Source organism: Coccinella septempunctata, chromosome 7 (genome assembly GCF_907165205.1).
Source record: "Coccinella septempunctata chromosome 7, icCocSept1.1, whole genome shotgun sequence".
Taxonomy (NCBI): domain Eukaryota; kingdom Metazoa; phylum Arthropoda; class Insecta; order Coleoptera; family Coccinellidae; genus Coccinella; species Coccinella septempunctata.
In genome coordinates, this window is record NC_058195.1 from 15222181 (window position 1) to 15242693 (window position 20513).

Sequence of the window (20513 nt, forward strand, 5' to 3'; positions counted from 1 at the left end):
TGGCGGCATTGTAGAAATATTCGAAAATTACGAGATTTGTGATTTCTTGAAAAATAAATCCATAATTCAGCTTACATAATACTCTTCATTTTAAATTCAACATAAATAAAAAGTGTATTTTTCATAATATCTGAACGAATCTGAGGGCGATGTAGATCTATGATATATTTCTGAAAAAAAAGGAGATTCTTTCTAGGTCATTTTAAACGACTGTTTCCATAAGAAAAAACACAACTTCATGTTGTAGCTTAGAACATATATCGATTGAAATTTATTTTGGGAGGATTTTGCATCTCTTCACAAACCTTTTAGGGCTTTCACTCCCAATCTCTGAAACAAAATCAATTAAAAATGAAATCAACGATTTGCTCCTGCGTAAATTCTTGCACTAATTTGTCAGGAGCAAATTAACTAGAAAAAATTGTTATATTATAATTTCAACGTTATTTATTTTGAGTTCATTGTCAGGCAACAATTTTTTCTAGTTAATTTGCTCCTGACAAATTAGTGCGAGAATTTACGCAAAAGCAAATCGTTGATTTCATTTTTAATTGATTTTGTTTCAGAGATTAGAACATATACCTGTAGGAAAAAAATCATAGTACGCCACTGGATTGCTATCAAAAAATTGTCTGTATAATGTTTTCATTTCAATGTCCTAGCTCAAACAGGAACGGAGATAACAAAAAAAATTCATCAAATAAATGAAAAACTATTTTTCGAAATTCATTTCGTTCGATAAAACCATTTGTGAGATAATTCTTATGGTTTTTCAACAGCCTGTATCCTTCAAACCCAGCCGATTCGTAAAAAATGATATAGGAAGGAAGTGTTCATTTTGACCTCAAGAATTTACTATTAAATTATTTCTACGAGTCAAAGACCCTGTATAATTAAATTTTGTAAAAAAGTGTGAAAAAGTGAAAGGTGTGAAAATTCATGAAAGAAGTGAATCTCAGACTGACTCAAATAAAATAAATATATTTCTAGAAATTTATTCTTATAAATCAATCAGTATTGTGTGTCCATTGTTCTATGTCACCTCGTTGCTATGTTTATCTTTCCGCTCTATGCTTCATATAGGAAAGGACCAATAAAAGTAAACCTCACTTTTCCAAAATTGATATTCCTATAAATCAGGAGGCTACGTATTCCTATGACGTATATTCCGACATCATTCTCGATAATTTCGCGGCACATTTTCTTTCATCCCACGAAATCGGTTCCTTTGATCTTTGACAGTTTGAAAGGCCGACTCACGAGATCAGAAGATGTAAAGTCTAGGTTTATCCGTTGCCACTACAAAAAAACGGTGATTTAAAATAGTGAGCCAATAAATCGTGATATGTTTGTTTGGGAATTCGTAGGTGTCCTCTTTCTAGATAGAGGTATTTTTAGTTATCGTCGTATTTGAGAAACGCCGATGGGAAGTGTTCTGGAGACAGACCCCATATTCCGATGAAATTAAAACAAATTTGTAAGTGTTGTCGTATGAAACCTTTGAACATTCAACCCTAGGGTTATGGGACGTCCCAAATTCGATATTCACTGATAGGATCTCGATTCTCCAGAAATTTAAGATGTTGAGAAAGATGTTCAAAGACTCTGGAACACTTTTTTTGTCAGGGAGCAGATTTACAACGGGTTTCATAAAACTTTGTGCCATCAACGATTTGACTGTCACTCGATTTCTAAAACGAAATCACTGAAACCTTTTTATTTCTGAATATATTGAATCAGAGCAATTGAGAATACTTTAATGGACGTATGAACATCCTTATTTGATGCCAGAATGATATTCTGAATGATCATGACTGAATTACAGATTGAAAATAAATTGGCGTCTATTCGTCAATCAAGCGTTGATTTCCCGATCAAGCTTTATGTAACCCTTACTATTATTTTTATTCGCTTTCAATTCAATATATATTCTACAGTACTTTATGAATCACTCTATATGTATGGTTCAAACTCTATAATCATATTATGAACATTTTTTTCGAATGTTCATACTCTAAGATCTTTTGCTGAAATATTGTTTGAGTTTGATGGCGCTATAGTAGGAAAACTTTTCCATTAGTGTTGTTAATAAACATGTTATTTTGTTGTCATTTTTACCCACATCGAAATAGTGATTCTGTTTGCTTTTCTTTCACAGAAAGTGGAAGTCATCAAAATAAGTCATTTCACGACAAATTATCCATATAATTGCTGAAATCACTATGCCTGTAAGAGGTGTTGGAATAAGATTCAGATTTGATGGAGGCCTGTTTAACCTGAAGCGCTTCAGAGCAAAAATCCCTACAAAGTTTATCACGGAACTTCAATATGCAGACGACTGCGCACTTATCGCTAGCAGCTCAGAGGATCTACAGATAATGTTGGACACCTATAAACATATGTATATGCGAAGCTTTAGGCCTTAGACTTAATACTGACAAAACCAAAATCCTGGTAAGTCCGCCAGAAAGCCTTCAAACAGATATAGGCCTGGAGGATGAAACTCTAGATCAGGTCGAGCAGTTTGGGAAGCTTCATAAATACTAAGGCTAACCTGGACACGGAAATACACAAATGAATCAATTCGGCATAACGGGCATTCTGGAAGATAAAGGATAGAGTGTTTCAAAATCACGACTTCAATCTGAAGACCAAGACAGCTGTTTACAATGCAGTGGTCCTCCCAACGCTTCTTTACGGAATCGAAAGCTGGACGCCCTGCAGGCGACATATTGAACAGCTTGAACAAACGCAACAATATCATCTAAGACAAATAATGCACATCAGATGGTTCCACAGAGTTTCAAATGCAGAAGTCTTGCAGCGCGCGAGTTGTTTAACAATTGAGATTCAAGTAACGAGTGCCCGACTCAGATGGAGCGGCCACATTCTGAGGATGAAAGACACAAGACTACCCAAAATAGCTAAGTATGGCGAATTCACAGAGGGAGCTCGGAAACTAGGAGGCCAGTATAAGCGGTTCAAGGATATACTGCATCAATCCCTAAAATCTGTTAATGCCAATCATAACTGGATACAACTAGCGTTAGACAGATCACAATGGAAGTATTTGGTCCACAGCTATAATGTAGACTCGAGAAGAATACAGCGGCGGCCAGATCTGGTTGCCCAGAGTGTGGAAAGATCTGTAGGTCGCGCTTGGGTCTCTTCAGTCTTAGGATGGCACACAGTCGCAAGTTGTCCTGAGAAATTATAAGTTTTTTATTTGAGTCTTTTTGTTGATTTATTCTAGGTGACGGGATACAGCAATGAATGAATGGTTCTATATAAAATATTTAAGATGGCTGAGCTACAACCCCTAGAAGTACGACAAAATTGTATTAAATTTCTAGTACGGGACTGTGGAAGGTGATTCCAGCATGGGAAAAACGAAACAAAACATGATGAAATTAATGGTTCAGTACTTCCTATTCAATCTAATTAGTTGCATCAGGTCACTTGAAAAAATTGTTGTATCTCGTGATTTGTGGTGAAAAAGTGTACAAAATTGAAACAGTTTATTGAAAGTGCTCATGAACTATTACAGTTCTCGAGATGATCTCAGTTTAGTGAGCATCGAATTTCGTACAGCCTGTACTTCATAAAGTATAACGCATAACCACGAGCTTAAGCTAATGGCACATACTCAGTTCCTGCATACTTCAATAAACAGCGAACGGAATGTTGAATGCAAATCCTTTCCACATCAACAGATTAAGATGCAAATGAGTTCGGCAAAAAATAATGAAAATCAGAAGATATCAACTAATCATTTCATCATATCTTAATTCCCTTCTTAACATCACTACCACTGAAAAAGGTGACCAGAATGTTATAAAATTTTATCCGGTGTCAGGTAGTTATCACAGAGATGTCACCCAGGACACATAAAAAAGCGGTTCTACCGCCCGTGTTTCGAAAAGGCATTGTTCGAAATATTTTATTCTTGTTTTAAGTTACAACCTTCACGAATTATAAATTCGTGGTCGTGACACGAGTTAATTAATCAACCTTTCAGAGGACGGAAGGATAGACAATACCGAATAAGTGACGTCGTCCATTTAACACGAGGGAGGTGAAGAATCCAAACAACTTGATTATGTTTTGACTAGAAATGAGTGAAGCTTTGAATTATCTAGGTGTTTTTCATTGCCTGATGAGAATGCTTGCTCCGAATTTATAGTTAGGCTCAAGTTTGGAAAGGTTTCTTTTTTGGTGGCGTCTTCGTGCTTTGTTTATACAAACAAGGTGTCCACGAGTGAATGATTGAAACTGAAACACCCCTTAGTAGAAGTATACAGGGTGATTACAAATAAGAGGTGAAAAGGTGTTCGTATGACTCATTTGCTGTCGTAAAGAGTTTCTGAGATATTAGACTTCTTGACTTCTTGTGATTCTAAATATATTTCTCACCTTAGTGGAATTTTTCGACGTTAAAAAATTTTATTATAATTTTGGGTAATTTTTAAGAGAAAAGGTTATGATATGTATGATAAAAGCAAAACTGTGCTGTACTAGATGTTGCAAAAGAATTAGTGAGGTTTGAAATGTGGTATGTGAATGAAGAATGCATATAATCCATTCACTTATATGAAAGCACTCGGTTGGCCATGGAAATTTGACGCATGACACATTGTATAGTACGATAATGTGAGGTTATGAAGCTTGTGAAATCATTTTTGGTTTTTAAATCAGCGCTATGTTGTCTGTTCTGCGTAAAAGTCCTAGTAATTACGTATTTCTCGCAATGTAAATTTACGTCAGGAAGTAAATGAGTTCGAAAATCTGTGATTAATGTTTATATAAACTGATTGAAAGGATTTCTTATCTAGTTACCTGCATGGAGAGGACAAAACGTCTGTTTTTAAATTAATTTTTTTGCTATGGAAGAAAATTAATCACATATTATCTAGTTGCTTGAGAAGAGTAAATGTTGGTTGTCTCTTTGACTAATAAATAAATGTTAGTTATCAGTTGTTGAATTCAAAGAGATCAATCCAAAAAAGAAATGCATCTGATGCAGTGATAGGGAATGGATCTCTCGAAGGATATAAAGGATAATTACAATAATGTTAAATTCTTTAGCATTCCTTATTAATTTTCATCCCCTTCAATCACAATATTTCTGATTGTCGAAACATTCAGCTTAAATATATGTCGTTTAGATTAAGACGAAACATAATATAAACCTACTCACAATATGATATACTGTACATTTTAGAATATCAGGGTAAATTTTTGAATGAAAGGCCCTTAATTCTAAATAGCACTGTCTTCTCTCTTTTTCAATCACTTTCGGCATTTTGTAAAATTAATTTAACGTCGTTATGACCTTAACAACATTTCATGAGTGCCAACCTCACTCCCTTCTAGTCTGTGAAAATTATTTCATGGCCAACCGATTGCTTTTATAGAAGTGAATGGAGTATATAATAGTTTCGTTTCAGCAGTTTTTTTACTGATTCTTTTTAACATCTAATATAGAATGGTTTTGCTTTTTTCATTTAGGGAAAATAACCCAAAACTCTTAACGTTAAGGAAATTGTAGTAGGTGGAGAAATCTTCTAAAGAGAGAGGGACACAAATTTCTCGGACACTGTTGCTTTTCGGTTATTAATAAATATATTTCAAAGAAGTCAAATGATTCATAATAACACCTCCTCCAAAGTTCACGTCTAATTTGGAATCTCCCTGTACACAGGATGTGAATGAGTTGTTTCTAAAAAATTCAAGGAGGTTATTACTTGTCAAGAAATAGTGTGGGGCTTTCATATAATTTTTTTTCCAGGCGCCCATGCTTGGATAGAGCTGCCTAAAGATGGTACCTGAGTAGCAATTTTCAATTTTTTCTGAGAAACCAAAAAACTGACAGAAATGAAATTGAGGAGAAGGCAATAAAAACAAATTATGGTGTTCTCCAATTTTTGCCACCCCTAAAATTGGTTTCGCAAGAAACTATCTTCCTTATTTATATCATACCATTGACAAGTCACGCTTGATTAATTTTGGACAAATAAGTGATTTTTCAATTTTTTGCTAAAAGTAACGGTTTTTAGAGAAAAAGATAATTGCACCTGAGTCGTATAGGATCGAACTCAAATTTACCTAGTACGCGGATATCATGCTAACATTGCTCACAATAATTTTTTATGGACTTCTTGCTCCCATAGAAAATTAGCTCAATTTCATTTGTGTCAGTTGTCTAGTTTTTGGGAAAAAATTTTAAAACTGCTTTTTAGGTTACATCTTTAGAGGGGCTGGTCAAAAAAACATATAAGAAAGATGAAACATGAAGAACGTGCTAATTAGTAAATCTATTACTACAAACTAAAATCTCTCCCACGTTATTTTGTTAACCATACGATAACAGTTGTTCGATAGGCACTATTAGATATTCATTTATTCATTACTTTACCCAAACAACAATCCTCTATTTTATAAACGTATCATAGCATGCCTGATTATGGTGAACGTCAAATTCCGAGAAATTGATAACATTTAAAATTGCAGTCACAGTTGCCATCCTCTGAGAATAGAAGAATTCCTTCCACAGTGACCACACAACTATAAACAGCATTGAAATTTAAATGGTAGTACAGCGTACATAATAATTCGGTGTTCAATATGCAAAATAGCGGCCTGGTGCTGCTTTGATGGTTTCCCATGTGAGAATTTATTGAAAAAAGATTCATTATGTTTCCAGAAAATATGTCGTATGTTCAATAAATCAAGTGATTCAAAGGAGGAATGTTCATTGATTTATATCTATCTATTGGTCTCCTGAATATTTAATTTGAGGATTGCTTCAACACTTCATTATTTGATTCCTAAAATTTTTCGATTTACTTTGAATCATTAGATACTTTCAGATCTACTTGCCACTTAAAAAATGTACCAGAATATGTATTGTTATGAGCAATATTTAGTGATAATATCTCAGTCCTGTTTATGCGAATAAATTAAATTTTTCGAAAATTCTCCAGTTAAAATAATTCATTGAGACGGAATGGTAGATGCGACAACTTTGAGTGGTACCACTTGTTGAAGCCTAATTTAGTTTCTTTCTAAAATGCGAAACAATTATTCTAAATTCGAAATACAAAGTTTTACTCACTTTGAGTGAGGATTAAGGACTCCGGCCCTGAAGTATTGAAATAATTGATATCTCTCTTACTTGATCTCAGCATGTGTCAATGAACTACCAAGTTTCAAGAAATTCCGCCGATAAGTTTGGCTTTTTCATGATGGTCAGTATTTCCACGAATTTCGGAAATCACCCTGTATCTTTCTTGGCAAAACCAGAAATTAATTTTTTATAGTCAATCCGTACTCAGCTAGCCCTACTCTTTTTATACACACCGTGTAGGTCATTCCCAGGTCCCTTATTATATTTAGAATCCTATGCAACTTGTCAAGTCAAGTTTTTGGCTCTAAAAAAACTTCCTAACCACTAGAAGACATCATGTTTTTTTGATGCTACGAAGATAAACGCCTACCCATAATTTTCCCAATTTCCCAAACAGCATAAAAGTGGAACGACCGAACTCATAGTCATGTTTTCAATCTCAAACTCTGAAGAAGAGACGGAATGTGGATCTATATCATCTTTGACATATAACAGATCCTGTTTTCTCCCGCAACCAAAGGGATTCATCGAATTGTGGCACCATGTGGCGCCCAGCGTGAAGAAGGCCATTCAATCCATCACTCTTGAACCCCAAACAAGCCCGAAATGGGTTGCTGTAAAATTCTCGTGTATGCAGATTTAACAGATGATTATCCGAATATCGCTTGTCTGGTCCTGAGAAATCACTCACTAACTTTTAAATTATAATTTGGACCAGAGGGTTTTATTCAGAATTCAATGGTTCTCACATGAACCTTTGATGATGAAAAAAAAAGTAGAAGAAGGAAGTAAAAAACTGGAATACACTGGACATTGTCCTCAGCATTTCAGAGTTACAAACGATGCAAAATTCAAAGATATTTTCGGCATTGTACAAGACAGGATAATGTCAATTTGGTAAAAAAATTCTCGAGCATGTCAATTTCCTTTACGAAGAGTGGAGGGTAATTTAGTTTTTTAACAACTCTAACTTTTTGTGCCAGAGATGGATGATGAACCTTTGTTTTGACTTTTCAACACCTTATACTTAACAAAAATCATACGGTGGTGATTCAAAAATATGTGTCACATAGAAGAAAAACTGCAGAACAGAATTTATTTCAGATAAAAAAATTCGTCAACCAGTAGGTTAACAAATTTTGAAGGTTGATTGATGTTCAGTGACTGAACGTACTTGAATGTCTTTTCTTGATTTACAAACAAACAAACAAACAAACAAACAAACAATAACCTTTATTCAATTCATAGGACATTTGATTGTACAAGAATTAATGTCAAAAAAAAAAGAAAGAGCACAAGAGTTAAAGGGTTACATTCCTTTCCCTCTTACAGAAATCCATAAATTCTTCCACATTATATGGTTCACATTTCATTATAAATTCATTTAATTTTTTAATAAACAAAATTTCCCTATTTACATTACGAAATTGCATTGGTAGAACATTATACAATTTAATACACATATACATAGCATTATTGTGGGTCACAGTTAAAGAGTGTACTGGATAGAGATATTGATCAATTTGCCTTGTTTTTAAATTATTATTTTTGAACTTTTCGAATAATTCTTTGTGCTGCAGAAGAAACTTTATGCAATTATAAATGTAAAGTCCAGTCAAGGTATGTATTCTGTGAGCACGGAAAACACCCCTGCATGTTTGCCTGTATTTCATACCAAATATAGATCTTATAATCATTTTTTGCTTAACAAATAGGCTAGGTATAGATGAACTATTGCCCAGCACACAATACCATAAGACAGGTTAGATTGGAAACATGAAAAATAAACAACCCTCAATGTAGGAATATCTACAGACTTTTTCAAAACATTTATGGCATACAAAGACGAATTTAATTTCTTGTTCAGCTGATCTACATGATTTTTCCACTTCAATTCGCTGTCAACATGAATACCCAAAAATTTAGTAGAACCAGCAATTTCAACATCAGTGTTCTCCAAAACTACACTACTTGGTAACTGAGTTTTTGATCTAGAATTATGAAAAATTACACATTCCGTTTTTCCAGCATTTAATTTCAAGCCATTCATGGAACACCAGTCCTTCACATCGACAAATGCGCTATTCAATTCTTCAACTAATTTTATTAGATCATTTAGTAATTTCAGTATATTGGTATCATCAACATACAAAATCATATTAAGCAACTGACTAATATTGAAGGGCAGATCATTTATGTAGAGAATGAAAAGGATTGGACCTAAAATGCTGCCCTGTGGCACACCACGAGTGTGCCGTAAACAATCACGACATCAACTATACAGTGTGAGTCTTTGACTCGTACATTTGTTTTAACCGTAGAGTCTTGAGGTCAAAAGAAACAATTTTTTCTTATACCATGTTTTCCGATTCGGCCCTGATCACAAAATATAGCTATTTCAAATTTTCATAATGAGCTGTACCACCCATGGAAAAACAAAATTGCCTTCAGGAAACTAGCTAAATCTGATGTGCCACTACACATCTGTGGATGGTCAAAGTACCCAGGTTTTCTAATTTCACATATATTTTTCATATTTGCACTGGTACATTGTACTGCCTGCAACCTAAATGTACAATAAATAAAAAATAAATAAATGAATAGATAAATAAATATTTGAACATCAAGTAACTTGAAAACGGCGCATTATACGAGAAATTATGAAGACTACTTTTATTTTACCAAACGTTCAAATATTCATTAGATTTATTGGATTATTATCCCACTTAGTTTCAAGAGTTGGATTCTTCGAATTTTTGGTATTTTCATGGTACGTAATGGTCATAATGAGAAAAATGGTGACATCTTGTGTTCGAAACAGATCAATCAAATAATTGAAAAACTATTTTATGGTTTTTCACCAGCCTGTATCTTTTGAACCGAGCCGATTCGGAAAAAATGGCAAAGCAAAAAAGTGTTTCTTTTGACCTCAAGATTCTTCTGTTGAAATATTTGTACAAGTCGAAGACTCACACTGTATGTCCTAGTTTTGTATGGAGAGACATAATTTAGAGAAAAGGTACCTACTATCAGATTTCTTCCCAGGTCCATGAGGAAAGCATTTCTTTCATTGAGATCACAAGAGTCCGAAAAATACTTAGGTGGTTAGAAAAATTCATAATAATAATAATACTAATAATCTTTATTTCCAATGAAATCAGTAACAGCAAAGCAATACAGATATCAAATGAAATAACGTCAAAATAAATTTATTTTACAATTTATATCTGAAAAATTCATCTAGGTTATAAGGTTCCACTCTCATCAACAACTGTTTCACCTTAGCTTTAAATTGTCTGACATTATCTATGATTTTAATATCAATGAATATGTTAACGGCAGGCAGACAATTTATGACAGACATTAATTCCACTACTCAATTTATGATTTTAATGTTATCAGGTAGATGATTGAAAACTCTAATACAATTGTAAGCTGGGTGCTTCTCACTTAATGTTAACCTATGAATAGGGTAATTTCTTGGTAAAAAGTCCACAATTTTCATACTTAAGAGACAGGAATCTATAATATTTTTTTAGATGTATTGTTGTTTTGTATTTTCCAATATTTAAAAGGGTTCTACCTTTTTCAGTTATATGAAAAAATCGAGGTAATAATCTCAATATATTTAAATCTCTATAAATGTTGATGTGGTCAATACTTGATGAAAATCGATAACTAACCTGAAGGAACTGAATTATATGATTTTCATTAGAATGAGTTTCAGGTTTCAGTGTTCTCTATAATTAAAGTACATAGTTGCTAGAAATGTTTTCACATCGCGAAACAGTACCTTCCTACTTTGGAAAGATTGATAATAATCTACAGCAGCATTGTGATACTCTATAAAGTCGTTGAAACCTTTATGAATCGAATATTGCTACACACCCTTTATTTCTTCCCAATTTCTAGGTAGAATTCAATAGTAAATCCTTTTTGCACGTCGGTAGAAACCATCTTTATAAATTTCTGCTAATAACAATAATCCAAAACGCTTAATTGACAGTTCCCTTGAAAATAGTACAGCACAAGCTAAGAATTACGTTTAGACACGTAACATCGATGTTCAAAATTCCATAGCCTACTTGACGATGCATTTTTAGGAATGCACGTTATAAGAATAAAAATATCATCTATGCTTTATACAATAACACTCTTTTCAGTGACTGCAAATCCGTTAAATGGGGAATGAAAAGTATTTCGTTCGTGAGAGGAATCTACTGTTGAAATAAACAGTTTGTAATGTATTGCATCCGTTGAAGAATTTTTAATTCAACCTACACATAAACGAGAACTTGACACCTTTCCGAATGCTGCTTGAAAGGGGAAACGGAGTCCAGTGGAGTGAACAATCCACTATAGAAATGAACTATTTAGTGGGATACTTCATAAAAGAGGAAATGTAACCTATTCGTCTTTCAACTGGGACTGAAATAACTCAAGCAGCATGTGTTGTTCCGTCATTTAAATGCCAGAAGAGTGTTAGAGCCTCGGTTTCAGCAATTAAACACTATGAACTTTGGAAGTAGATTCTGGACGTTTCATATTCCTGATTATTCACCAGTGAACAGCATAGATTTAAAAATCAACCTTTATTTATATTATATTCAAACTGATACATTAGATAGGTAAATACTAATATTGATGAACTTAATTGAATAAATAAATTCTTATGTGGATAAAAAAATTGAGTTGAATACTCAATAATAAAAGTTTAAAAAAATATTCACCCTGTAATTCTCGATGAATTCAATATTGATTGATTGTCTCACAAAAGTACAAAATGTACGTGTGACCGTTTAATTCTTTTTGAATCAAAACTCATTATTAATGTGTGACCGTTTAATTCTTTTTCACACAAAAATTAATTGAAGAATAATTTGTATTTTCTTGTGATTTGACACACGTTCAACAACTAGAACTTTTTCTTCGAAGCTGCTGAGAGAATAGACATTTGTTGCGGTGTTTCTAGAGCTTCTTTTCATTGAATGGTATTCCAAAATAAATATCCAGGTTTAACGACGAAATAAAAAAAAATTGCAGCAATACTCAGCTGTTTTTTTTTACCAGTGATTATTATACAATGTGTTACCTCACAATCAATCGGAGGACATCTCGCACAGAGAAAAATTCTAGAAATTGTTCATTTCAAAAGCATTGCCATATTAGAACAGAATCATTATTTTTCTTCGTAGACTCCAACGCAATCATAAAAAATTGGGGTTCTTATTTGAAACACGAAAGCAAATTTTGATCCCTATTTTTGACACAACATTTGGAACCTGTGGCAATTTTTTCATAATCCAGGAATTGTACAATATTTCCACATTCTTCGACTTAAAAAATGTGAAAACGTCTTGTAAATTTTCCATTGAAGATGATATGATGACCGATCGGGAAGGCCAGTTTCTGTGTCAGTCCCCGAAAATATCGATGCAGTTCATGACATGATTTTATCAGACCGAAATGATCAGAATCCAAAAATATTTGAGCTCAGTAGACAATTTCGAACAATATCATAATCCCAATTCTCACATTACAAAATGTCCAATTCTCCAGAAACGTCTAATAGGCACTCGAACTTGGACCACCCTGTATAATGTTCGGATTTCGAAACGTTATTTCAATAATCTTCTCTTCTTTTCAGATATCGTTAGTGGATTTAGCTGCCAATGGTGGATTGAGGAATCAAACCACATTAGAAGTACAAAAATATTGCTCATCTCAGTTGGTAAGTATCACATGTCACATGCTTTAATTATAATTAAGTAATTACAATTGGTCCAAACTGTGAAATTTTTGACGAAAAAGGTCCTATTTTCCACATTCCTTCATTCGATGATCTCTGTAATTAAAAATGATTAAAAAACTGAAACCCCTACTTTCTATACGAAATAAACATTCAGGTATTCCACATCAATCCATATCTCTTCCGTTTTCAAAGGGCCAAATAACCACTCATCGAGTGAGGGATGACGCGATACGGTTCCTTCAATCCATCATGAAGATAAAAAGAAATAAATCTCAAGACATTATCTACAAGTTTAGTGTAACGATACGTCCAAATTTTACCAAGAACTCTGTCGAGTATCTCTTAATTTATCACTCGAAAATGACATATTTCTCGAAACCTCTCTTCCTTCCAGCGGAAAGGAAGATATCGATCATTTTTAGCGAACAACGAAGCACTTCATGTAGTTTATTGTTTCAAGTGGTCTAATGAAAAAAATGAAGTCGTCCAGATGAGAACCCTGTCATGTTTTCATTTGACGTTTTAGGAATATTAATAGCTTTTAAATAGATACGGGCATATTGTTGTTTGCCCTGATGTTATGCAGACCATGAATACATCAATCATTCGTTTATCGAATTTCGTTTTTTTCTACTTCACCGACTTGAAGGATTATTATATTTCTGCGTCTCCATCATCTAGCATTTTGGTGACATTATAAGAATTTGTTTTTGTGGCACTTGATCAATGTTTCGATTAAAAATGTTAAAATCCTCACATAATTTTCAATTTTTCCTAAGACCTGATGGTCTGAGGAAGAGTATAGTAATCGAATGGTTTGTACATCAATCTATCATACTATATTGTCAAAATAGTAATTAATAATTATTTGCATTTTATACTAAAACACATACCACAAAAATTATCCGAAATATTATTTTTTTATTCACCATATACATCCACATAAAACGTTAAATTTCGTATTCTTATCTTATTTCATCCCATAAAAAAGGAATTTTCAGACCTTAGTAGAGCAATATAAACTAATTTTTCTTGCACTTTATACAGGGTGTGCAAGTTATCCCTAGCCAAATCACAGAGTGATTCTACAGGCGATTTGCAACAAAAAAGATGCCATAAAGGATGGCCAAATATCATACGTTATAAAGTTATCATATGTTTTTAGTGGAAAACCTGTGAAGCATTTCAAAATATAACTCTTCAACTAAAGATAATTGATTCACTTTTAATTGGCTGTTTTCTAAACTTTCGAAAAATATATCATTGGAATAATTATTTCTCAAATATGTACATCGAAAAATATTTTATTTTTCAAATTTTACATATTGTATTTTGTCTGCATTACAACAATTCCAATTTCTGTCATAAACATTCTACGTCACTGTCCCAATCCGACAACACCCACTTTAGTCAATAATAGTCATCAGAGTTCTCTGATCGCCATAGTTATTGAGTGTGGTGATCACATTTGACTAGAAAAACAAACAATGACAGAAAATGTAATCGGTTTCAGGGAGATATATATAATTCTATATATCTCCTTGTTTCAGTTCGACTGTTTTTGAATTTACAAATACTACTAGACCCTAGTAAAGGCATTCCAGGTCACAAAATTATACATTTTCAAATGTTTCAAAGGATGTATTTTTTCCAACTGAATTTTGAGTAGAAATTTTCACGTGGTGGATATAGAAAATTATGTACATTATCTCCGTTTCTGTTTACGCTAGGATGTTTAAATGAAAACATTATGCAGAGACTTTTTTGATAGCAATCCAGGGGCTTACTATGATTTTTTCCTACAGGTTCATTGGCTGAGCTATAACATAACGTTTCTTTTTTTCTCATGAAAACAGTAGTTTAAATGACTCAGAAAGAATCGCCATTTTTTTACCGTTTCAGAAATATATCTCCCTCAGTCTTTTCAAGTCATTATAAACTATTCTTTTCCTAAGAAAAAACTTATCTTTATGTTATAGCTCAGCAAATATACGTGTTGGAAAAAATCATAGTACGCAACTGGATTGCCATCAAAAATGTGTCTGGATAATGTTTTTTTTCAACATCCTGACTTGAACAGAAACAGAGATAAAGACCAAAGTTGAAATTTCAATTTTGACATATAACTCGAAAACAAAAGAAGATAGAGGAATGAGGTTGATGGTATTATTAGATTCTCGAAAAAAAAAACGACCGTTATGTGCCATGCATTTTCCTCTATCTCGTTGGGTTGAAAATGTTGTAATTCAGGTATTACCAATTTTGCCCACCCTGTACATTCTTTGGTTCATTTTCATGTCGTTATGGAAATGGAGGGGCAGAAAAACCCCTCTCATATCAGTAATCATTTTCGATTCGTTATACTTAACGAGATGTCCCTTGGAATTTCAAATAGTGCATGTTATTTCTTTTTGATCAGACAAGAAGTGGTATCTGTTAATGTTTCGGTGACCCATGTATAGTAGAATCGGTCGACAGATAATAAAATGGATACCGATATTCATTTAAAACTGTCGTATACTGTCGCATACATTATTTAACGCGTGGGCAACAACTCGAGTGTGAAATAAAATATCAGCTGAGATGCTATCAATACTGCCGTTTCAATTAATAAAATTCTTCTCTTACTTACAGACAACTTTTTGGGAGTGCCTCAACGCCACGTTCAGAGGTGAGTGTTTCTTGAGGACTTGAGTAATTGATAATATTAGATCTTGAATGGTACAATCGAATTTATTGGATTCCATCGACCAATCCTATTCTGAAAATTGATCAAGCGTATTGTTGCAATGATTCCATTTAACAGATGTTCACTTTTTCAGCTACACATAAGCATTTAAGCTAAAAATAAAAATAAAAATCATATAATGAGAAGATGCTATAAATTTTCTTGAAATTTTATTTGAAGATTTATTGAAGATTGCATTGGTTATGGAATCAGGGTCGTAGCTCAATACATGAATGTTAATACATTAAAAATTTTATACCATGCAAATTTTGAATCTGTTCTCAGATTTGGTATTATTTTTTGGGGTAGCAATGCAAGTGTGGAATCAGTATTTGTTGTGCAAAAAAAAATTGTGAGAACCATGTGCAAAATGAAGTTCAGGGACTCTTGTAGAGGCAAATTCAAGCTTATGAATATAATGACTGTATATGCCTTGTACATTTATGAATGTCTTTTGTTTGTATTCAAAAATAGAGATAAGTTCCAAAACGATGTCAATCATAGCTATTCCACGAGAAACAGAGATCTTTTCTATCCATATCATAGGTTAACTCTGAGTGAAAAGGGACCATACTATATGTGTGTCCGAGTTTTTAATAAATTGACGCATCACATTAAGTGTGTCGAAGGTGTATTTAAGTTTAAAAATTTAATTAAGAGAATTTTGATAGAACTGGAACCTTATAGTCTTGAAGATTATTTTGGTTTTGACAATTTGTACTGAATTGTAAGTAGGTACTGATTTTTGACGTCATTTCATCTTTTATGTAATGTTTTATATAAAACTTGAAATGAAGAAGATTTATCTATCTATCTATCTATCTATTCATTCATAATAAATGACGAAATCAATGAAATTCAAAAGAAATAACTGATCAAAAAAATTGTACCTACTTTTGTTTATCATTGTTTATTGAAAACGGGTATGTTAGTTGGTTTAGTATCTTCAAAATTATATAAATTCGCAGTGAGGAGTAGTACACATCAAGACAACAAGAGGTAGCACTCTCAGATTCATAACTTATGTATCAGATTAGATTTTGTTTCCAATACTCAGCTGAGAACCGATATAATCCATTTAAAGGGTGATTTTTTAAGTGTTGTTTTTTTGAAAATCGAATAAAACACTCAATTTGCATCATATATTCAAAATATTCATTGAAATGGATAACTTTGCCTTTGCCATTTACATTTTAAATATAAATTCATGTAAATGTTGTCCGCGGCTCCATTTCAAAAGGTTTATTTGGAAGGTCCAATTTTGCGTCACTTTTTCGAGCATTTCTGCCTGTATTCCGCGAATTACGAGTGTTGTTATCCTGTAAGACTTCAATCGTGTTCGGTTTGTCCACATACACTTACAACTTCACATAACCCCACAAGAAATAATCCAGAGGCGTCAAATCGCATGATCTTGGCGGCCAATTCACAGGGCCATTTCGAGAGATGAGCTGCTCACCAAATTCATCCTTCAACATGTTCATTGTTTCACGAGCTGTGTGGCATGTGGCACCGTCTTGATGAAATCACATGTCAACCAAGTTCAACTCGGCCAATTGGGAAACAAAATAGAACGAAATGGCCCTGTGAATTGGCCGCAAAGATCATGAGATTTGACGCCTCTGGATTATTTCTTGTGGGGTCGTTATAGTTTGTGGACAAATCGAACACGATTGAAGTCTTACAGAATAACATAACACTCGTAATTCGCGGAATACATGCAGAAATGTACAGTGGTATATGTTGATACTTGATCTTCCTGGCATGAAACCATGTTGAGTAGGCTTAATACTTTGCTTAACACAAGGAAATATTGTTATAATAATGGCAATCAACATTTGTGGTCCAACAATTCGGTACAGTCCACTGGACACCACATAGTCCAATACTCGTGACATCTCTAACGGCAGGAAGCGAATAGAAGACGAAATTCTGGAATCTAAGGGTATCGGGAAAGGGAGGTGAACAGTGTAGAAGAAATGAGACATGGTATTAGAAGTTGTATTGTGTGTCGAAGTGATTATTGATACCGTATTTTAATCCTATTTTTACATGAGGCAAGAGTGTGCGAACTGTTGGAGACAACAATGTTTGTGAATGGATGTAGTTACCACCATAGTTTCGTAGAAATATGAATTCATATCGACGAGCATCTTCAGGAATATTTTTCGTTACCCTACCCAAAAAATATTCTCGGCTTGTTAACGAAAGCATTGACTGTCCATGGGCACTCTATGTATACCTCAAGGTGATATTATGCGAGTCCCATAACGTAACGGCCGTTTCGTACGGAACGTAAACAAAGAAGACACGATACCTTCGCAGAAGACTATAAATCTGAGCCATAGCAGCCTCCGACCGCAGACCGCAGGATCTGGTAGTCTCGTATCGCACACATCTGCATGCCTCTGCCTACCCTCCTGACTGGAAGCTCACCCCGTCACGATGATCACGACGTTTCGGACTTTACGATGCTGATTAATCCGCTAACGAAAATCCCTCGGACCCGCTCATTAGCAGGGACTGGAGGTATCATCTGAATTAATTGGATTTATTGGAGTGGCCGCCAGCAAGATACAGACAGACACTGTCTATGGCTCAGTCAGTTCACTGGAGAATAGGCAAAAAAAAATTTCTGTATGACTTTTCAGTTTCAAATGGAACACCCTGTGTTCTATTGCATATTCAGATATACAGGGTTAGAACTATTTAGAGGCTGACTATAGGAATATCGAAAACCGTTAAAAATAAAGGGTGGCTTAAATTAAAAAAAAGTAGTACACCAGTATAATCGCTATATCTATAGGATTATGGCTACACACCGAATTTCGTGTAATTATCTCCAAAAACAAATGAGTTATGAAGAAAAAGATAATCTTGATTTTTTCAGGAACTATCAGAGATATTTGGGAACTGTTTACACCCACCCACACATCCTTGAATAACGCAACTTCTCGTAATTTAAGCTACCCTGTATTTCTGAAGGTTTTCGATATCCCTGTAGTCCCCCTCTAAATAGCCCTGTATATACTCCATTCACTTTTATTTTAGCACTCGGTTGGCCATAGAAATATGACACATTCCACTCTATATATTACAAAAATGTGGGGTTATGAGTTATGACGTTTGCATTGAACTAAAGTTTCTTTAGTTCAATGGACGCTTGTCAAAGCATTTTTGGGTTTTACATCAGCGCTGTGTTGTCCGGTCTACGTAAAAGTCTCTGTAACTACGTATTTTATCACAATGTCGAATCACTTCGGAATACATATATGAATTCGAAAATATGTGATGAATATAATTGACGTTTATACAGACTGTTTGAAGGCATACCAAATCTAGTTATTTGCTTGGAAAATATAAGAGATCAGTTTTTAAATGCAGGTTGATTCAAAACCCGAGGGCAGATTGTTTGTACCAAAATATGGCGATAGGACCAAATATTGGAAGTAACGATTTATTTATTTCGACGATAAAGCATAATTAAAAACAATGGAACAAAAAAGGAATAAACTTAAATTAAATGTTCTACGTGGCCTCCTCCGACTTCTATGCCTTTTCTAATTCTTTTAATAAAGGACTTTCGAACTTCGGAGAAAATATTATTCTGTCCCCTTTTGAAAAATTCAACTTTAACGCCCTCTATCTTTTTCCACAGCAATATTTTATTGAGGTATATTTGGTCCTATCGCCATATTTTGGTCCAAACAATCTGCCCTTAACCTATGTCCCAATAGTTATGAATCAGCCTGTATAGAGACTGATATTCTTGATTAAACCTAAAAAATTTTTTTGACCGATGAGGCTTCGTTTCCGAGTTTTTGGACATTAATGTTTCTGTATGCAACCAATTAAATTTCATAAATTACAGTAAGCCTAGAAATAAATGAGATGAATGTTACCTGGTGACAGAACACGTATTGTTTGCCGTGAATATGCATTTTTTTTAACGAAGAATATGCAGATTTTATTTTTGTGTAAGGTTTTTGTGATGGCAGTATCTTGAGGAGTATCTTTTTTGGCTAAAGGTTGAATACGTTACATCAGTAGATTTCAAAAATATCTACCCGAAGATCAAATGCATTGGATTCAGTGGTTAGGAGGTTTGATTCAAAAGGATCAGAGGAAGTTTCAAGGCAAGAGGAACTTCATCTTCAAACAAAATTTCATATGAATTAACAAAATATGACAACTGGCTGTTTATTTTCAACACTTCGACATAATAATAATAATTATATATTTATTGATCCCTTAAGATATAAAATGAAAAATAGAAATATTTATTTTCTAGAACTTACATAATCTACGACGACATTAATCGAAAATCCTGTAGTAACTTTTCGCATTCTTTCACCCTAAAATAAAATTTTTAAATGCCACTACTTCTTTGGTTCTCCAAATAGAAAGAAATTCTTTGTCGCCCTCTTCATTCACAATCTTTCTGATTGTGGAAACATTCAGCTAAAATATAAGTAGTTTAGATTCCTGAAACCCTGTCTTATTTCTTTCTTTCTTTCTTTCTTTCTCAATCACTTTTGGCATTTTTACTACATTTCATGAGTGCCAACCATACTCCATTCTAGTTACAAAAACTTGAGAAAACTATTTCATGGCGAACCGAGTGCTAAAATAAAAGTGAATGCAGTATACATAAATTCTGGGTTCGTTTTCTATGGCTAACATAAGTAGTTCTCGGGTTATTCTCCATTACTTGAAAGAAAAAGCTGTTGAAGGTTAGTTGAAGGCCTATAAGAACAATTCTAATCGAACAAGCAATGCTTCTTCACTGATATTGCTGCAGACTTTTTAGCTTCCCCTTTTTTAAACATACCTACTTTTTTTCTCTATTCGACATCCGATGTTCGACTCGAAGCACGCGTGCTTGTATCAATTAAATTGTTCCCGGT

The 20513-nt window shown here is 33.8% G+C and overlaps 1 protein-coding gene across 1 annotated transcript in view; it reads left to right on the forward strand.

The window, feature by feature from the left end:
• The window catches only part of LOC123316823 (reversion-inducing cysteine-rich protein with Kazal motifs), a 56414-nt gene that overhangs the window by 24539 nt on the left and 11362 nt on the right, over positions 1–20513 (forward strand). The window contains exons 3-4 of the mRNA XM_044903072.1: positions 12774–12857; positions 15513–15549. Coding sequence (XP_044759007.1) covers positions 12774–12857; positions 15513–15549 — 121 coding nt within the window. The remainder of the gene's footprint in view (positions 1–12773; positions 12858–15512; positions 15550–20513) is intronic.